Source organism: Rhinolophus sinicus, chromosome 2, assembly GCF_057876585.1.
Source record: "Rhinolophus sinicus isolate RSI-liver-muscle chromosome 2, RSI-T2T, whole genome shotgun sequence".
Classification (NCBI taxonomy): domain Eukaryota; kingdom Metazoa; phylum Chordata; class Mammalia; order Chiroptera; family Rhinolophidae; genus Rhinolophus; species Rhinolophus sinicus.
The window spans coordinates 88530098-88548785 of record NC_142502.1 but is presented as its reverse complement, the minus strand read 5'-3'; the positions used below and the strand labels follow the sequence as shown (position 1 = coordinate 88548785).

Below are 18688 nucleotides of genomic sequence, written 5' to 3'. Positions count from 1 at the left end.
CAGTTTGAATTTAAGTCTCAGGAGGGAAGACTGATATCTGACCTTAATTAAACATTTGTTGTTGGACTTCAGATACCTCACATCAAATCATTTGATTTCCTTTGCAATTTCCCATATCTAAGAGGTTTAAATCCAGTAATGATTGTTCTGATATATTTTTCATAAAACTGTATTATCACATGTTACATGAACTGCTTTCCACAGCTGCATGTCTTAAGTATCACATTAATTTACCTGATCAAAATTAATAATGAAATATAAATTTATAGTTTTTAGTTCAAATGTGATGTATTTAAAAAAAATTTTAGATGGAGGTTGTAGGTTTTTTTTTTTGTTTTTTTTTTATGGTAAGTCACAATAACGTTTGCAATATTTAAATCATTTGTTTTACATAGTAGATAACTCTGTGTGTCTATCAGGGTTCAAAAGTAAAAAGAGCATATCAAAAATTGCACTCTTGGGGTCTAGATAAATAATGGACAGCAATAAACATCAAATCAGGATCTAAAAAAAATGTGCACTCTCACCTCTCCTCCATAGAGGAGACCTGGCTCTACCCTTCATGGACGTCAGAGGGTAAGTAGTATATTACATAGGTTCATCTGGCTTTGAATATTAATTAACATGTTACCTGCTACAAATTTATTGAATAGTATTACCCTCTAATAAAGCAAAATTTGTCAAGAATAGAGATTTATTTCTAAAGTCTTATCAAAAAGAGTTGGATCATATAAATAATTTATAATCGACTTATATCTATACTTCTGAAGTGCTAGGATTTTAAATGGGTGTAGTTGCCATTTATGGGGGGAGGGGGAGAGTAGATGAGGAGGATAGGAGTGAAAGAATTTATAACACTCAATATCCCGTGATTCTCTTTTTAACAAATTAAAATTTTCTAAATAATACCAACCAAATGTTATCAAATGTCATAGAAATCTTTTAAGAAGTAGAACATTTAAAGTCAATTTTAGGAATTGGAGGAAATTGGACATTTGGATTCTTGCTTACCAGTATTCTCCAAAGGCTTAATTTTTAACTGTGTTCTTGTTTCTCACACCTTATTGAGAGATCAAGTGATTTTTTCTTTCCCTCTAAACTACAATGACTCCTTATTCATGATAGGAGCTATTCTCATTATAAAGAAGCGGTTATTTTCTTAAAAGGAAAGAAACATAATAAAAACACACTGTGTTGAAATTACCTGGAGGGGAAGTGACAGTAAAAATAAAGTACCAATTTGACCCAGAGATCAAAACTGCCAGGTTGGAGAAGCTCACGTAACCCTCTTGAGTTTCTGCCTGAGTACACCCTACAAACAAACACAAAAATAAAAAGTAAATGTTAGTTACCTACTCAGAGAAATTTCTTCAAGTTTTCTTTATAGAGAGGAAATTGGACAATAAAGGAAAAAACATTTTTTTTTTCATTAAAAAAGTTACTAAATCCATCAGGTTTTTCTTTTCTTTCTTCATTAAAGTTTATTGGGGTGACAGTTGTTAGTAAAGTTACATAGGTTTCAGGTATACAATTCTGTAATACATCATTTATATATCTCATTAGATTTTTCGTTAGCAAGTGTTGGAACCAAACAATCCACAATAGAATAATAACAACAGCTAAATGTACAGAAAGCTAACCCAGATACTGTGCTTTATATGCATCATTATAAATAAACTACACAAAAACCCTATAAAACATGTTATTGTCTATATTATTTAGCGATAAGGAAATAGGCTCCTAAAAGTTTAAACTACTTGGTGCGGGGATTATAGCCCAAATCTTCCTAATTTCAAAGTTAGCATTCTTAATCCCTACTATCTATTGACAATTTTTATTACTAAATGCCTCTCAAGAAAGAAAAAACTATTATCTTTCTAAGTGGTCAGTTTCTAGGCTCTGCCTCTCTTCTATTCAAAGCATCTTTGGTTTATGTGAGGGCCAAGTTAGGCCAATTGATCAAGACTTCAGCAATGTTATCTGCTCATGACTGATAAAGCTACTATGATTCAGCAACTTAAATTACCTAAGCTATGGTTCCCCTGAATAAAAGGAAGAAAAGAAAGCTTCCATCTTCTAAAAATAGGCCACCTATTTATAATTAAAAGAAGACAACTCAGGAACACAGTCACAGTGCCGTTAATTAGTCTTCTGACTCCAGTATCCTCAAATTACTCTGCTAATTACCAGCTGCTCCATTTCACTCTGGGAATGTCACTACGATTGGTATGATGGACAATGAGTTAGGAGAGTGGTCTTAAAGTTTATAAATTGGTTTGAGATCTTTAAGTGTGAAAGGTATCATAAAGATATACAACGCTTCGTGTTACATTTTTCAATTCAATTGCTCAATCTTTTTTTGTGAAAACATTGTCTTTCCTCATCAATTTTGCAGAGCTAACCAAAACTTTCTTTTTCAGAAACATCTTTTCCTTCATCTCTTCAGAGTCCTCAAATAAATAAAATGCCCAGAAAAAATGGAAATAAATAAGCCAAGACAAAAATAAATGATAGGCGCCCAAGATAAATGCAGTTTATACTCTTTAAAACCTATATGCATCAAAATTATGGCCAATAAACTCTTGCAAACAATGAACTGCAGAGTACAGATGTTCAACATGAAATCGTTTGCTGCAGTTTTTCCTTTGACAAACGTCCTTATTGTTCCCATCTTTGGAGGAATACAAAGCAGCATTTAATCGAAATGTGTCCGTGGAGCACAGTGAGTCTGCCTCGTAGAACAGCCGTCAAACTGCCTAATGAAAAGTGCTTTAACTCCAAATGGGTTTGCTTTTGTGTTAAATACCAGCTTGCCTCAGAGATCTCTACAAAGATTCCCATATATATCTATGATATTCTCAGATTTGAAGCATATGCGCCCAAAAGCTGAGGCAGTTGCTGCCAAGTACAGTCTATTACTCCAGGGTTCATCATATCTCTGGAATGGTGCTTGTAAAATATATAAACGCCATTGACAGGCTCCCTGATTGAGCTGGTATGAACAATGTATGGGCTGAGGAAACAGGATGGGGTGGGGTGTTGGGCTTGGGCAAGACTGAAATTGATGACATGACTTACCAGGGAATGCGACCTGAGTATGTTTCTGCAGGGCATATGGTTTCTAAAATACCTTTTCAGCCCAAATTTTCTGCCTCAACTATCCTTTTCACCCCTAGCTATACACACTAGCAAACTGCTATAGCCTTAATGTTGAGACTTTATTTTCAAAAAATATTAAGATCATATTGTTTTTCCTATAACTAGGAGCTATAATTAAGTATCAAAGAATATGAAGGACCCTTAAATAATTGTCTTTATGCATATAAATCCACTTTTTTGTGAACAGATTATATAACCTCTTTTTTACTGAGAAAGATCTACTGAGACAAAAGAACACATTACATTGCAGAATAAAAGACGTAGACTAGACATGTAGGTATGATTTTGTTGTTATTTTGTTTTTCTCCAGGAAATGCTTAGAATGAGTTATGTAATCCATCCCAAATGGTTTTGGCTCCATTCTTTCTGAAGTTAAAGAGAAGTATTTTGTGATGGTTTTAAAAGGTACTTTCAAACATATGAAATAGAATGTTTTGGTAATGTGGGCATTCTAAAAACAGAAAACTACACAAGGTTTTTTTCTCTACTTCATGACACACATAAAAAATGTGTGCGTAGCAAACAACCTCAGCCTGTTCCTCACACTTTTTCACTGAATCTCCCCTGGAGGATAATGGTGACAATACTGATCCAAGTGAATCAGCTCAGTTAGTGCGAATTTGTGTTAATAGAATAAAATATTTGTTTTGCATGATCATAATATGATTCTAAGCTAGTTAGTGATTATATTCTTGGGATAACTGAAAGACAAAGAATGGAGGATTGTGGCAGGGGGGTAAGTATCAGGAGTGGTCAAAGCAAAGTGTGGAGTCTGAGTAAGGCAGGGCATAGGAGTCAGGTATGGAGTATGGGTAAGACACGGAGCATTAGTAAGGTGAGTATCCGAGTATTAGTACTGAGTATCCGTAATGTATAAAGTATGGTGAGGTATGGAGTATGACTAAGTTATAAAGGATGAGTAAGGTATGAAGTATGAGTATGTATAGATAAGGACCTGGGTATGGGTAAGTGATGGAGTAGGAGTAAAGTACGGAGTGTGGGCAGGACACAGTGTATAGGTAGGGTGTGGAGTATGACTAAGGATATGGAGTATGAGCAAGGTATGGAGTATAAATAAGGTGCTGGATATGGTTAAGTTATAGAATACAGGTAAGGTATTACTATAAACTCAATGTTTGTATCCTCCAAAATTCAAACGTTGGAACCCAATCTCAAATATGATGGTATCTGGAGGTGGGGCCTTTGGGAAGTGATCAGGTCATGAGGGCAGAGCCTTTGTGAATGCAATTAGCACGCTTGTAAAAGAGACCACAGAGAGCTCTCTTGCCCCTTCTGCCATTTGAGGACATGATGAGAAGATGGCCATCTAGGAACCAGGAAGTGGGCCCTTACCAGACGCTAAATTTGTTGGAGCCTTGATCTTGGGTTTCTCAGGCTCCAGAACTGTGAGAAATAAATGTCTTCATTTTTAAGCCGCTGACCCCCCACCCCCACCCCCGCAACCACCACCAGCAGTTTATGGTATTCTGTTACAGAAGCCTGAAAGGACAAAGACAGATATGGATTGGGGGTAAAGTATGGAGTGTAGGTATGGTTTGGAGTGTGGATAAAGTATACAATATGGGTAAGATATGGAGCAGAGAATAGGGGTTGCTGAGTTTCAGTAGTCAGGTGAGGGTAACTAATGTATATATTACTAGAACATGAAAAAAGCTGAAAATTAGTATTTTTGATACTGTTGGATTAAGATCAGAAGGTAGCTGAATTACTGTTATATCTTATGCATCCCAAAATAAAATGCCAGCAACAACTTAATGGCATTGAAGAACAGACAGAATGACATCATCAAAATAAGTAATTTAAAATGACCTCATAATGCAGTTTTCAATGTTTAATTTTCACATTAGCCAATTGTGGATAGCTTTGCTCAATTACTTTATTTTCTTAATAATTTGGCTTGTTTCTACAAATTTGCACAGGAAACATTTTGGGCTGTCCTCTTTCTTTGGGATTTGAAAGCCAAGGAGTTTTAGATTTAACTGGGTAAAGAAATTACCAAGAAAAGTGAAAATATGAGTCAGCAATATGGGTGTTACTTTTACCAACGTGAGTAAAATATAAATTGCATGACTGGAAATACAGAAAATATGGAACATCTATGAGGTGATTTTCATAAAATGAACAGCAGCATTAGGCCAATAAAATTGGATTATACAAAGAGAAAGCAGACAGGGTGAGAAGGAGAGTAACAAGACTATGGACATTTGGGATAAAATTACTTTTTTCTACAGGCTGAAAAGTTTTGATTTCTTAATAATTAAGTAGATTGGGTCGGGAATTTATAGGCCAAAAGAGTTCAAAGGTAACTTGAAAGAGATAGCAGTCAAATTTATAGTTCTAATAAGAAAACAACAGAACAAACAAGCTTTAAACAATAACAGTTTTGAAGCTATGAAATGTTTAATTATGAAATGTCGATTGCTTCCTCAAGAAAATTTTCAGAAGGGGCTAGTTCTGTTTCTGGAATTGATGAAGTGCAGCTTTGCACAAAAACAAAAACTATAAGGTAAATGAAACAGTGATGTAGAAAAAAATATTCTGGGATTAATTCATAAAAATTATGTTGAATGGGAATTCATTTTCTTGGAAACTTTATCATAACAATTTTATCTTTTACCTTTTTTAGAGACAAGTAACAATGAATAAAAAAGCAATATCCTCAGGACAGGCAGGTGTTATATATCAAATAACAGAAATAATTTAGGCCAAAATAAATGCAATTAGCAGGAGAAGCAAGATTTAGCATTTCTATGACCCACTTACTCCTATACATTTTTGCATTTCATATACAAGTCTTACAGGAGCTATATGAGTGAGCTTAGACTCATAGCTAGGGTAGAGGAAGAAATAACTGACGTGATAGCCAGCGAAACCAGCAATTTTGCAGATAGGCTCATGTTTGAACTGGTAGGTGAGTCATTTACAAGTTTGGAAAAAACATTACAGACAACCCAAAATCAGTAGAAATGTCTTATCCGGTTTGTGAAGTGCACAAGAAATTTAATAAGCTATTTTTTAAAAGTTATCCGTACACCTTCTAATTTTGCTTTTGTAGCCTGTGCTTTTGATGCTGTATCTATGAAATCACTGCCAAGACCTATATCAAGAAGCTTTTCTTCTGTTTTCTTTTAGGACTTTCACAGTTTCAAGTCGTATGTTTAAAACTTTAACCCATTTTTGAGTTGATTTTTCTGTATGGTGTAAAACAAGGATCCAAATTCATTCTTTTGCACGTGGATATCTAGTTTCCCACCACTGTTTGTTAAAGAGACCATCCTTTCCCCACTGTATTTTTGGCTTGCTTGTTGAAGATCAGTTGACCATATATACGTGGACTTATTTCTGGGTTCTCTATTCTGCTCCATTGGTCTATATGTCTGTCTTTATGCAAGTACCTTTTTTTTTTTTAACCATAGTTTTGTATATATTTTGAAATCTGGACGTTTGATGCCTCCAGTTTTTGTGTGTTTTTTTGTTTGTTTGTTCTTTTTTTTAGATTGTTTTGGGTGTTCAGGATCTTATGTGGTTCCATACGAATTTTAGAATTTTGTTTTCTATTTCTGTAAGAAATGTTATTGAGATTTTGATAGATATTGCATTGAATCTGTAGAGCATTTTTGGTAGTATGGACATCGTAAGCAAAATTAGGCAAGTGGGATTACATCAAATGAAAAATCTGCATGGCAAAGCAAACAATAAACAGAATGAAAAGGCTACCTACAGAATGGGAGAAAATGTTTGTAAGCCATATTTCTGATAAGAGTTAATTTCTAAATTATATAAGGAACTCCTACACCTTAACAGCAAACAAACAAAAACAAATAACCTGATTTTAAAAATAGGCTAAAGACTAGAATAGACATTTCTTCAAAGAAGACCTACAAATGGACAACAGGTATATGAAAAAATGTTAAATATCACTAATCATCAGGGAAATGCACATTAAAACCACAGTAAGATATTGTCTCATACCTATTAGGATGGCTATTAAAAAAACAAAAGACAACAAGTGTTGGTGAGGATATGGAGAAACTCGAACTCTTATACACTATTGGTGGTATTGCAAAATGGTGCAGCCACTATGGAAAACAGTATAGAGGTTCATCACAAATTTAAAAATAGAATTACCATATGATCCAGCTAGCCCACTTCTGTATATTTATCCAAAAGAATTGAAATCAGGCTCTCAAAGAGATAGCTGTACCCCATGTGCATTGCAGTGCCATTCACACTTGCCAAGATATGGAAATAACCTAAATGTCCATTGGCAGATGATTGAATAAAGAAAAATGTGGTATACACATACAATGGAATATTATTCAGTCATTTAAAAAAAGGAAATTCTGATATATGTAACAACTTGGATGCACCTCGATGACGTTATGCCAAGGAAATAAGTCACAAAGGGACAAATACTGTATGAGTCCATTTATATATATGAGGTATCTAAAATAGTCAACTCAAAAAAGCAAAGAATAGAATGATGTTTTTGTTTTTTTTAAATTTTCATATGCACAAGCTCCAGGGAAACTGAATGAAGCCCACAGTGGTGCTGGGACTGCACAGGAAGTTAACAGAGGACAAATAAAGGTAGAGAGGGAAAAATCAACTGGAGGGTCTGCTCTGGGCCAGGTATTTTGCATTTACCATCACATTATTCTTCCTATCACTGAGATTACATGTTTCTCCATTGGAACCGCATTGTACCTGTGACTTGCTCCCTGAGCCAGTCTATGGTATTGTACCAAAGAATTGTTTGTCTTAGGGGAACACACTCTTCTTCTTCTACCATACAGAGGATGTGGGATATGACCAGAATGCTCCTTCATCACATAAGGAAAGGGAGGGGAAAAGGTGTTTCCTTAAATATTTACTGCCAGCCTAAACTTTCTTTTCACAGACACTGGCTTTGTAGTCTGGAGATGAAGGATGTTTCTTCCAAATCACTGAAGATACTGAGTGTTATTGACCTTGCTATGAATTCCTAATGGTTGCAAACATTTTCTGTGCAGATGCAGTAGTAACAGGCCTCTGAATATCAGAGATACCTACCTTGCAGCACTGAGTCTGACGTCCCTTCCAGGGAAACAGAAATGACCCAAGGCTCTGAGGGGGATCCCAAGGACTCTACTCTCCGATTCTGAAACCGGAAAAAAAAGAAAGAAAGGAAAAGTTGGATTCAGAAGAGAATTCGGTGAAGTTATCTAAAAAAATAAAAAATAAAAAATAAAAGAATACAGACAGAAACTTTTATGAAGCACAAATGCAGGAGAAATAAACAAAAGAAGGAAAAATGATAAGTATTTTCTTTCTCGTATTAAGAATATGTAAAAATTGGCTTATTGAGAGAGGAGAAGGGACATTATTGCAGAGAAAGTTGGGGCAGCACAGTGAAGAGAAGAGAGGAAAGCTACATTTGTAGAAGAGGAGAAAGATGTTATGTGCTGGAGGTTAATGAGGAAGGAGAAGTTAAGAGAAGAAAACAGGAGAGAATTGGGTGAGTACCAGACTACGCCAAAGTGACCGGTTTCCAAGTGGGGACCTCAGTTCCCTGGCCTTCATTCCTCTGCAAACATGTCAGGGGGGTGCATTTTTAAAATAAAGACTGGAACCTGATATAACTGTCCTATTTCCCTGTTTTCCCTGTGTGACTTTAGTAAATATAGAAAAAAAAAATAGAACCAGAGGGCCTGGACACTGAAATTAGAATTAAGCACTGAACCCGCTGGTTGACGACTTACTTAACCAGCAAGCCTACTTCTGGGGATATATCCAAATATAAGAGAAATCATTTTAAATAACATAAAACTATAACGCAGATGTGATGGCACAAAGTCCTTCGTTGGCATCTGAAATTATTTCTTCAGATATAGCAGATATACTTCTTTGAGAAGGCTAGATTTCCAAGATAATATGAGAGACCTACTTCAAGAATTTGCTTGGGGAGGAACAGTATCAGAATTATATTATTTTCCCCTTAATCAAATTCTGGACATTCATATAAAGTGGAAGGAAAGTAGGCTGTGAAATGGAAGGAAGATGACAGAAGTAGTTAGAAGTTCTAAGTGCAGCAAGTATCACATAGTGGGTACTCTGTAAATGTGTACCATGATGGATTCTAAAAGGTGTTCTGAGTACATGCTACCCAGTTCTAAAGAAAGAGTGTAACCTGTGAACAAGTTACCTGCTTATCCACAAAAATGAGTTGTGGTTGTACTGGCAGTTCTTTTCCCACTTCTCCATCTGAAGGCTGGACTAGGACTGAAAGAGCATAGGGCCGAATATATATCAAGTTCCCAGTTTTAAAGTTGCTGGTATTTCTGGCATGTGTTAAAAAAAAAAAAAAAAAAAAAAAGATAGAATGAATACATTCATAGGATTACAAATATCAATGTGGTAGCTATATTCCATAATACATTATTACCAGAGAGAACATTCACATTTGCATCTAGAAACTTAATAATACACGTTATAGTGAACATCATCTAATAACCACAGAATAATTACGTATTTATTTTATATGCTTGCTTAGCCATATTAAAGGATGGACTAACTGGGTGTTGGGGGCGTGGAAAAGCACAGATTATAAACTTCGACTTTTATCACAATTTATTAATATCAGCCCCCAAAAAGCCTCAGTGAGGGAACTTCTCAGACTGAAATACGTAGAAGATGGAAATGTATTCAGCGATATGCTAATAAATTAGCTCTCCCCCCAAATACCCTGATTTGTGGCATTTTCCAATTTCTATGGTAGAAATACTCTTACAACGGCTGATTCAGGTACCAAGATGACATCACTGAGAACTGGGAAGAGATACCTGAGCGCAAGCTCCAGTATTTGACATGGAATAATTCATTTAGTACTCACAACAACCCTTTCACCATGTGCTTGCACTAAATTGGATCAATAACTGTGGGATTAATTCATTAATTTATTTTAACGGAAAGAAGCCCTCGGGGTAAATAATACTTACAATTAGTATATGCTGAGTACTTACTGTGTAGCATATAAAAACCCATTGCATCTTTAAAATGACACTGTGAGGTAGATACTCTTGTTTCTACATGAAAAAAACGAGGTCCAAAACGGCTAACGTAATTGCCAAAGGTCTTACGAATAGTACATGTATGAGCAAGGTCTAGAGTCGTTAACCAATAAGCTGTATTGTTTTTCATCTCTTTGTAGCACATTAATTGCTGATATGACTTAGCAATAAAATTGAATAAATAAAATAAAATAAAAATGGTTATGTAATTCATGATACCTTAAAATACCTTTTCCCAGAGCTTTGGTACTTTTGATGCTCAAGATAGCTTTATGAAAAGAATATGTCTATTGCCCCATTAAGTCTATTATATATTACATATCATAGGCATACTACAGATTTTTAGTAATTAATTGGAGATTATAGATATCAAATAACTCATATATTACCCTAATATAGTACATCCTATGCTGACTTATCCTCAGAAAAACCTAGGTCAGGCCTAATAAGTAAGGACTTGATTTAAAAAAAAGTAGCCTATCCTGCCCTCAATTAAATGCTTGTGAGTCAGCTACTTTATTCCCTTACCTTTTTTTTTTTTTTCTTTTGAGGAGAAAAGGATAAAATATTTATTTAACATGGAAGGTGTATGCCAGGTAAAGTGACAATTAGTCCTAAAAAGAGGAAATAGTGGAAAAGCAAATACAGCAGATAATAAACTATGGAGTTTTTATAGGAAGCATTTTCCCTGTCCCCTGAGAATTCTGGGAAATCGGGGGGTGGGGGGGCAGAGTGGGGATATGTGGTCCTAAGGACTCCCTTTGGTCATCTACCAGCTAAGGCCCTGACCTCTGCTACAATCACTCACTGGGAATTCAACATTCACTAGCCTGACCATCACTTATTAATTTGCTTAGCCTGAGTGAGTATGGCTCTGTTTTAATTGTTTTTAAGGGAATAATTTAAAGCAGATTTTTAAAATCCATGCTATTAATTCTGTTCTTCTATGGGTCCCAGGTTACTAGAAGATTTTAACATTGTTATCAGATCCTGTTTCTTCCCTAACCTATTTCTTAAATGCTTTCTGACGCGGGACAGGATCCAGGCTAGCAGCGTGGGTTAAAGAAACTGAAAGGAAAGACTCCATCAGATGCCTAGAGACCAAGGGATGGGAACCAACTGCCTGAACACCCGCTGAGAAGCCATCCCTGACACACTTTAAAGTTTATTGTGAGCAAACATCTCTTATTAAATGTAAACAGCATCTCACTGGAGGTCAGAGACTTGCTGCTACAGCATATCCCAAGGTAATACCACTTTAAGCTCCACATAAACTCTTAAGCAGTTTCTATCCTAAAACCTGACCGTAGGTGGTACAGTTTTTTACGATATGTTATAATAGTGCAATAAATCTGTTAGCTTAAAATCGAATCTCCGTGGCCTTTTAGAGAAATCATCATTAAATGCAGGGTCCTGTTAATGATGCCATCGAAGTGAAATTGTTTAATCTGCTCAGGGGGTGAAAGGTCACCAAATGAATTTTTTATAATACATCAACTTGACACGCAATAGGGAAAACTGTAATAGATAAAAGCAAAGGAAAAGGGCACTGTCTTCTTCTGATAGGTCAATAGCAGCCAAGAGAGTCACTCATCCACTTTCCTTTCACGATGGGGCTCCTTTTGCATTTAATATGGACACCCAATTAATACCTCAGCACCACAGACAACCTCATTTTAGGTGACTTATAGCAATTTCTCCCCCTTCCCTGAAATGAAAGTGATCACAATACATCATAGCATTGTGCGAATTAACGTTAATTGATTCAAGTTACCAAGCAATGATGGGCCACTTATATAATCTAGGCGTTATTGGGTGCTAGAAGGGATGGAGGGAAGATTAGATTCCAGTGTCCGTTGCTGTGACGACGGGAGTCACCTGACGCCTTGTTAGACAGTTGTAAGGTTCTATTGCTGGCCCCAGTGGGGTCGTCAGTAAACTGGAGTGATGTCCAAACATCATTATACCCTGCTCCGATATTAAAGCAAAGGGATTAGCAACTTATTGCAAGCAACCTGGATTTGTCATTGTGCTGTCGTTATCCAATTTCCAACCGCTAATGTGACTGTAGCCTGCAGGCAGAAAGACCTACAGCCAAACTCTAAAAAATGGGGGAGGAAAGTTCCCTCCAACCCTCCCAGTTTTAACCACTATTTAACAGCTTCCAATACCCAGTCAGATATGTGAAAGAATTTTTTTCCCCCTTCAATGCTTGAGTGCAAACTAAAAAAGAACCATCATGAGAATACAGAAATTTCCCAGTTCAGAGAGCAAAACTATTCATTACAACTCTTGCTTTTCAATCTTCCAAATCCAAACGGTTTACCCTGTAAAGGAGGGGATTATTTCTATTTGCATGGTAAACCCAGAAAACAAATAAACAAATAAATCCTACTGGTGAAAGCTGGCTCTGGGCAAGAGCTATGGTGGGGGTAGTGAGAACCGGAGTTGAGATACTGCCTCACTCCCTCTTTAACATTTGCTTTCTTCAAGTTACAAAGTCAGGTTCCTTTAAAAGAGCCCCATATTTTAATTAAATGCTTCAGGGTGTCCTGAGCATTTTCAACCATTGTTATTTTAAATAGGCTAGATAGGGCAGAATTTATATGGGGCAGGAGGGTACTTGAACTCCAAAGGAGTTGGCAAAATTCTGTACCCTGGAAGAAGAAAGTGAGTTCTTTAAATCACTTCAGTTTAACAAACATGTTAACTCTTCTACTATGTACAAACATTGTTCTAAATAGTGTGAGATATGCCAAGATAAATAAACACCATGACCTCTGTCCTTTAGGAAGTTCTTCCACGTAGTTTGTAAGGCATGAATGACTTTACTGGTTAACGTTCAGATTTGACATGTTCCATTTTACTTATAGAGTAGTCCCCGCTTATCCACAGGGCATTACCCCCAGTAGATATTTGAAACCAAGGATAGTACCAAACTCTATGCATACTATGTTTTTTCTTATACATACATACCTTTTCACTTAAAGGAAGTACTTTATGGCTTTTCTTTACATATCTGAATTGACACCCTCACTACTCTTGTGCTTTGGGGAAATTATTAAGTAAAATAAGGGTTACCTACCACAAGCACTGCGATACTGAGACAGTCAATCTGATGAGCTAGATGGCCACTAGGTGACTAATGAGTGAATAGCACATACAGGGTCAATACACGGGACAAAAGGATGATTCACGTCCTGGGCAGGATGAAGTGGGATAGTGCAAGATTTCCTCACACTACTCAGGATGGCACCCAAGTTAAAACTTAGGAATTGTTTATTTCGGGAATTTTCCGATAAATATTTTTAGGTCATGGTTGGCTGCAGGTAAATGAAACCTCAGCAAAACTGTGGGGACTACTATATTTCATAGACTTTATGCTCCCTACCAAACTTGCCAGATACCCTTACCTGCTGTAAACTCCTAAGTGGGATGGAATGTCTTATGATTTGACTCTTTTACTCTGTCACTACAGCATAGTGTTTTAGTTAAATGTTTCAGGGTTCTAAACTTGGCACATTGTAAGCACCCAACACATGTTACTGTAGTAACACTATAACAAATAAGTACCCACCATGCCCTCTTTCTGCTCTGAGGTCACTAAACGCCTCTGGAAAGCCACACCTATCTTGGTCTGGCCAACTTCTCATTCTGGTATACTCCTCAGTTGGTGTGCTGTTATATTCTAATACTTATTATTAAGCTCTTGAGTTTCTTTGGAATTATTCATTTCAAAGTGGGATTTGAGTAACACTAGATACAGGTTGCAGTCTGCCAGGAATATATAAAGACACAGAGTAAATATGGCACAGCCTCCAACAAGGTCAATTTAGAGGTCAAAATCGAAGTATTTCAGTTGGCAAATCATTTAAAATAATATTTTATAATACATCTATCATGAATATCTTATCTGGAATAATGGAAACTCTGAATACATTTTTAAGATCATACACAAAATATTCAAAATGTCTTGTTTGTCCTGGGGTGCAGTGGCAGTCAGAGTCTGACCAGGAAGACAGAAATCTCTCATGATTTTTCTAATGAAAGAGATTTAATACGAGATATGGGTTACACCGGAGTGTCAGAATAGCAGAGAGGCCCAGCAGGTTGCATTTCAATATCTGCAAAAAGTATTTTATGATCATTTATTGCGCATGGCACTGTGCTTAGGTATTCTTGAGAATGTACTAGTAAGTTGAAGCCTTGGCCGCCTAATAAATATTATAAAGATAAAAATATACTCAAGTTAATTATACAAAAAACTAAATCAATGGTTAGCAGATTCACATTGCATTCATGATATCTTTGTAATAGATATAGAATAGTGAGATTTAGTACAGCATTCTTATTAAATAGTTACATAAATATTTGTTTTGCCTATCCATTAATTTTCAGATCTCTAGATTTTCCTACAAGCCATATAATTTTGGGACATAATAGCTGTTCAATTAATGTTTGGGAGGTACAAAACATTGAAATGTAAATTTTTATGTCTTTATTATATTTACCTAGAACTAAACCATCTGGATAAGTAAATATAAATTACTTAATTTTAAAGCAATGTGGTCACTTTTGGAATCATAATTACATGTGTATGTGGGTGGGGAAATGCTGGATGCAGGTATGTCAACAGCAGTAATGGATTACTAGTAACATCCTGTTTATAAGGAAAATAGTAGAAAAAAATATAACCTCCAGAAGAAGAATCAAAGATTTAGTGGTCTGGGGCCATTTAGTATAAGAACAATGGTTCCTAAGGGCATCACTGCGGAAACAGGGCTGTGAAATAAATGATGGTTTTAATGATGGCCGTGAATCATCGATAAAAATGTGAATAGTCTACATTATTTCCCATTTAATAAGGCTGGATAATATATTATTTTAAGTTTAAGAGATGAAAGCTTTTTAAAAAATATAGTGATAAAAGGAGTAATTTTTAATTAAATGGAAAGTTTGCTTATGCCGAGTATCTCATTTTCCCACAAAACCACATCTATAACATACTGTTATGACAATTTTGCCATACACCTCACTCAACAAAGTAGTGAATCTGTATTACAGTGAAAAGAAGACATAGTGCAGAAATATTCTTTAACAGCAAAGCTGTGTTTTTTGCCACGAGGGAGCAAAGAGACAAGCTGGCAGTATAGGAATCTCTTCCAGGATGAACATTCTGCCATTCTTGGGGAAAATATCCTCCCGTGTTGACAGAAAGATTTTGTCCTTGCATACTCAAAGCAGCTGTTTCCTAGAAAGCAGATGCCCAGGGGGCATGAGGAGGTTACACAACAGAAGATGCTAAATGAGACTGAGTGCCAATAGACTCCTGTAATTGTCTCTTCTGGTTTTCGCCTCTGTTCTAAGTCAGCTTGATAGTTGCTCCTTATACAGAATAAGGGAATTAAAGATCTATTCACGTGATGGGTACAAAAACACACAGCTATACACTCCCACAGTGTCATGTTTACCTTAAATATAACTGTTTTCAGGGCCCAAGTTTCATGTCAATGCCATAGACAAAGACATTTATGTCAGACAGCTTATTAGTTTTCCATTGCTGCATAACAAATTACCACAAACTTAGGTTTAAAATAATACAAATGTATTGTCTCCAGGTTATGGGTCAAGAGTCCAGACAGGCTTGGCTGAGTTCAAGCCTTAGGTGGAGGCTCTCGGGAAGAATCTACTTCCAAATACATTCACATTGTTGGTAGTTTATTTCCTTATGGCTGTAGAATTGAGGTCCCTGTTTCCTTGCTGGCTGTCAGCCAACGACCCCTCTCTATTCTTGGAGTCTACCTGCTTTTTTTCCTCATGTGGTCCCTTCCCTCTTAAACGCAGTGACACTTCATCTCCTTCTCACACTTTAATCTCTCTGCCTTCCTCTTCCGCCTTCTTCTTTTGACACAACAAGAGAAAGCTCTCCTCTTTTAGGGGCTCATGTGTTTAATTGGGCCCACCTTGAGAATCTGGATATTTCCTCTGTCTTACTGTCAACTGTGCCATATAACATAGTGTATTCACAGAAGTGCTATCTAATCATATTTGTAGGTTCCTGGGATTAGGGCAGCACATTTTTGGGAGACCATTTTTAGAAATTCTGCCAACCATAAACAGCTTTGGCATTTCAACAGCCAAACTTCCATTAAAAAATGCAGACATATTTAATTTTTCCACATGACAAATATTATTATTATTATTATCATCATTATTATTAATATTATTATTAATTTTAAAGAAAGGAGGGAAAGAAATTCAAGAGAAAAACAACTTTCTATGGAAAGGAAGGGGACTAACACAAAATGTGTCCAGCCAGGATTCCAAATAAAAGACAGAATATACAAATAAGATGCCCCCATGGGGAACCCCCAGACTGAGAGTGCACATTGAACATGTTTGTCTCTGTTCTCTCTACTGCACTGAAATTACTTCAAAGAATAAAGATGCATAAAAATAGTATAAATCAACAAGGATGAAGAAGGCAGGAGAGAAGAGAACTGACAACAGAGGACAACTAAGTTTTGTAAGATGGAAAATAGGTTCATAGAACTGACCTAGCCAAACGAGTAAGCTTAAATCCAGAGGCCTTTAGAGGAGGATAAACACTAAGAGAGGCCAATTCACTGTGCATTATTTCGTTAAAAATAGATAGCACTCTATTTCTCCCCACAAACTGAAGGTGGTAGGTTTTTGAAAGCAGGGAGTACTTCCCTTGAAAAGTACATGCCCAATATGGCTTCAATTTGTTGACATGCATGCAACCCCATTAAATTAATAAGAGTGAACCTCTCAAGAACATCCTTGGTGCTTTTCACTAAAAGGCCTGAGTGCTAGACTAATTTCTGCTGTCTCAAGGTCAATTCATTAGCTTGTCAATGGCTCTCCAGTGAGTTCAGTGGAAGTCCCAAACTGACACTGATCAAAGATGAAGGAACAGGACTGGCCTTGGGGCCTGCACAGGGCTTCAGGGTTGTTTACCACACTGTGCAATTCTTAAGAATATGCAATGTGATATATAGATGATGTGATGCAGAACTGTACACCTGAAACCTATGTAACTTTACTAACAATTGTCACCCCAATAGACTTTAATTAAAAAGAAAAAGAAAAAGAATATGGTTTTTCTCATTCAATTCCTTAGGACATGGCATTTCTCATTCTTCAGAGATTTATTTAGATATACTTAAGAAGAGGTTGTTCCTTATCTTCAGAAGATTTGCCTTTTGTCTTATGTCTAGAAATTTCTCTTAAAATAGTAAAGGAATAGAGAGAAATGGGAGCTATAACATATCCCAACAAAAAACTGATGCACCTAGTCACCCACACGTAAAATATACCTATAAGAACTCAGTGGGATCTAAATGAAATTGGACTAAAGGAAAGAAAATATATTTAAACATAAGCTAAGATACATTAGCACAATGTTTTCCAGATTCCTGATTCTTATATCATCATACATAATATCATAATACCATCAATAGCATGGTGAAGGTTTGGTGGTTGGTAAAAAATATCCAAGATTTAATAGATTCTGAGCAATCATGCAACTAGGAGTATGTTTTGATTCTAAGCTAACAATTCCCAAAACTCTTCAAATTAACCAGAATCCAGAAAAAAAAATGCTTGAGTTTTCTTTCATATCTTCCATACATACTAATGTATTATAGAAAAGAGGAACACCTATCTCCATTGTAAAGATAGATAAAATATAATATAAAAACACTAGCTATGCTTCTATATGAATATGTTTCTCAGTGTATAAAAAGGCAATAAATGTATTAGTTAGATATACCTCAAAATGTGAAGGTATCACTTTTTGTTTTTGTTGTTTATTTTATAGTGAACTTCACATCCATTGGAAATGGTTGTATAGAGGTAACTAACACTCATTAAATATTAGTTGCTCACTTATTAGCACTACTACATATACGATGAAAAAGCAATAACAACATAATAATCTAAAAGAATGTTAATGCTCTAAAATTTCATTGAGTAATATAGCTCAGAATCTAAATAATTTTACCTATCTCAGGGACCCAATATTATCTCAAACTGTGCATAAGTTTCAGCTTATTTTCCCTGTGGTGGTGACAAGTTTATAGGGAATATCCATGTTTGCCCATCTTGAGCCCTCTATGACCAAATAGCATGCATTTGTGAGGTGGTTAGTTTTATGTATGTTTCCTAAGAATTATGACAAGTTCATATTGTTTCTCAGTCTGGGGTATCATTTTTGGTTGTTTCGTGTTCTGTAAAAAATGGATCTTGAGACTCTAACAGTCTTGACTTCATGGCAGATGCCTTAGATGAACTTGGGCTAGTCAGTTCATCCCTTAGCTAACATAGTCTATAAAATTGAGAGTACTTTACACTTGCCTTTCCTTAATGTGTACTGCACGTACTTGAGGGAAACATTCAGGTAAATCTACTTCTGAAATGTGTGTTAAACAGAAACC

At 36.0% G+C, this 18688-nt stretch overlaps 1 protein-coding gene across 7 annotated transcripts in view; it reads right to left on the bottom strand.

Annotated features, from left to right (window-relative positions):
• The window catches only part of PKHD1 (PKHD1 ciliary IPT domain containing fibrocystin/polyductin), a 429303-nt gene that overhangs the window by 26988 nt on the left and 383627 nt on the right, over nt 1-18688 (bottom strand). For 6 of the 7 annotated variants that reach the window (XM_074333066.2, XM_088795663.1, XM_088795662.1 and 3 more), the window contains 3 exons: nt 9365-9500; nt 8233-8320; nt 1205-1312 (listed from right to left, as the gene is read on the bottom strand). In XM_074333066.2, coding sequence (XP_074189167.2) covers nt 1205-1312; nt 8233-8320; nt 9365-9500 — 332 coding nt within the window. The remainder of the gene's footprint in view (nt 1-1204; nt 1313-8232; nt 8321-9364; nt 9501-18688) is intronic. The other variant, XM_088795661.1, reaches the window with a different exon arrangement.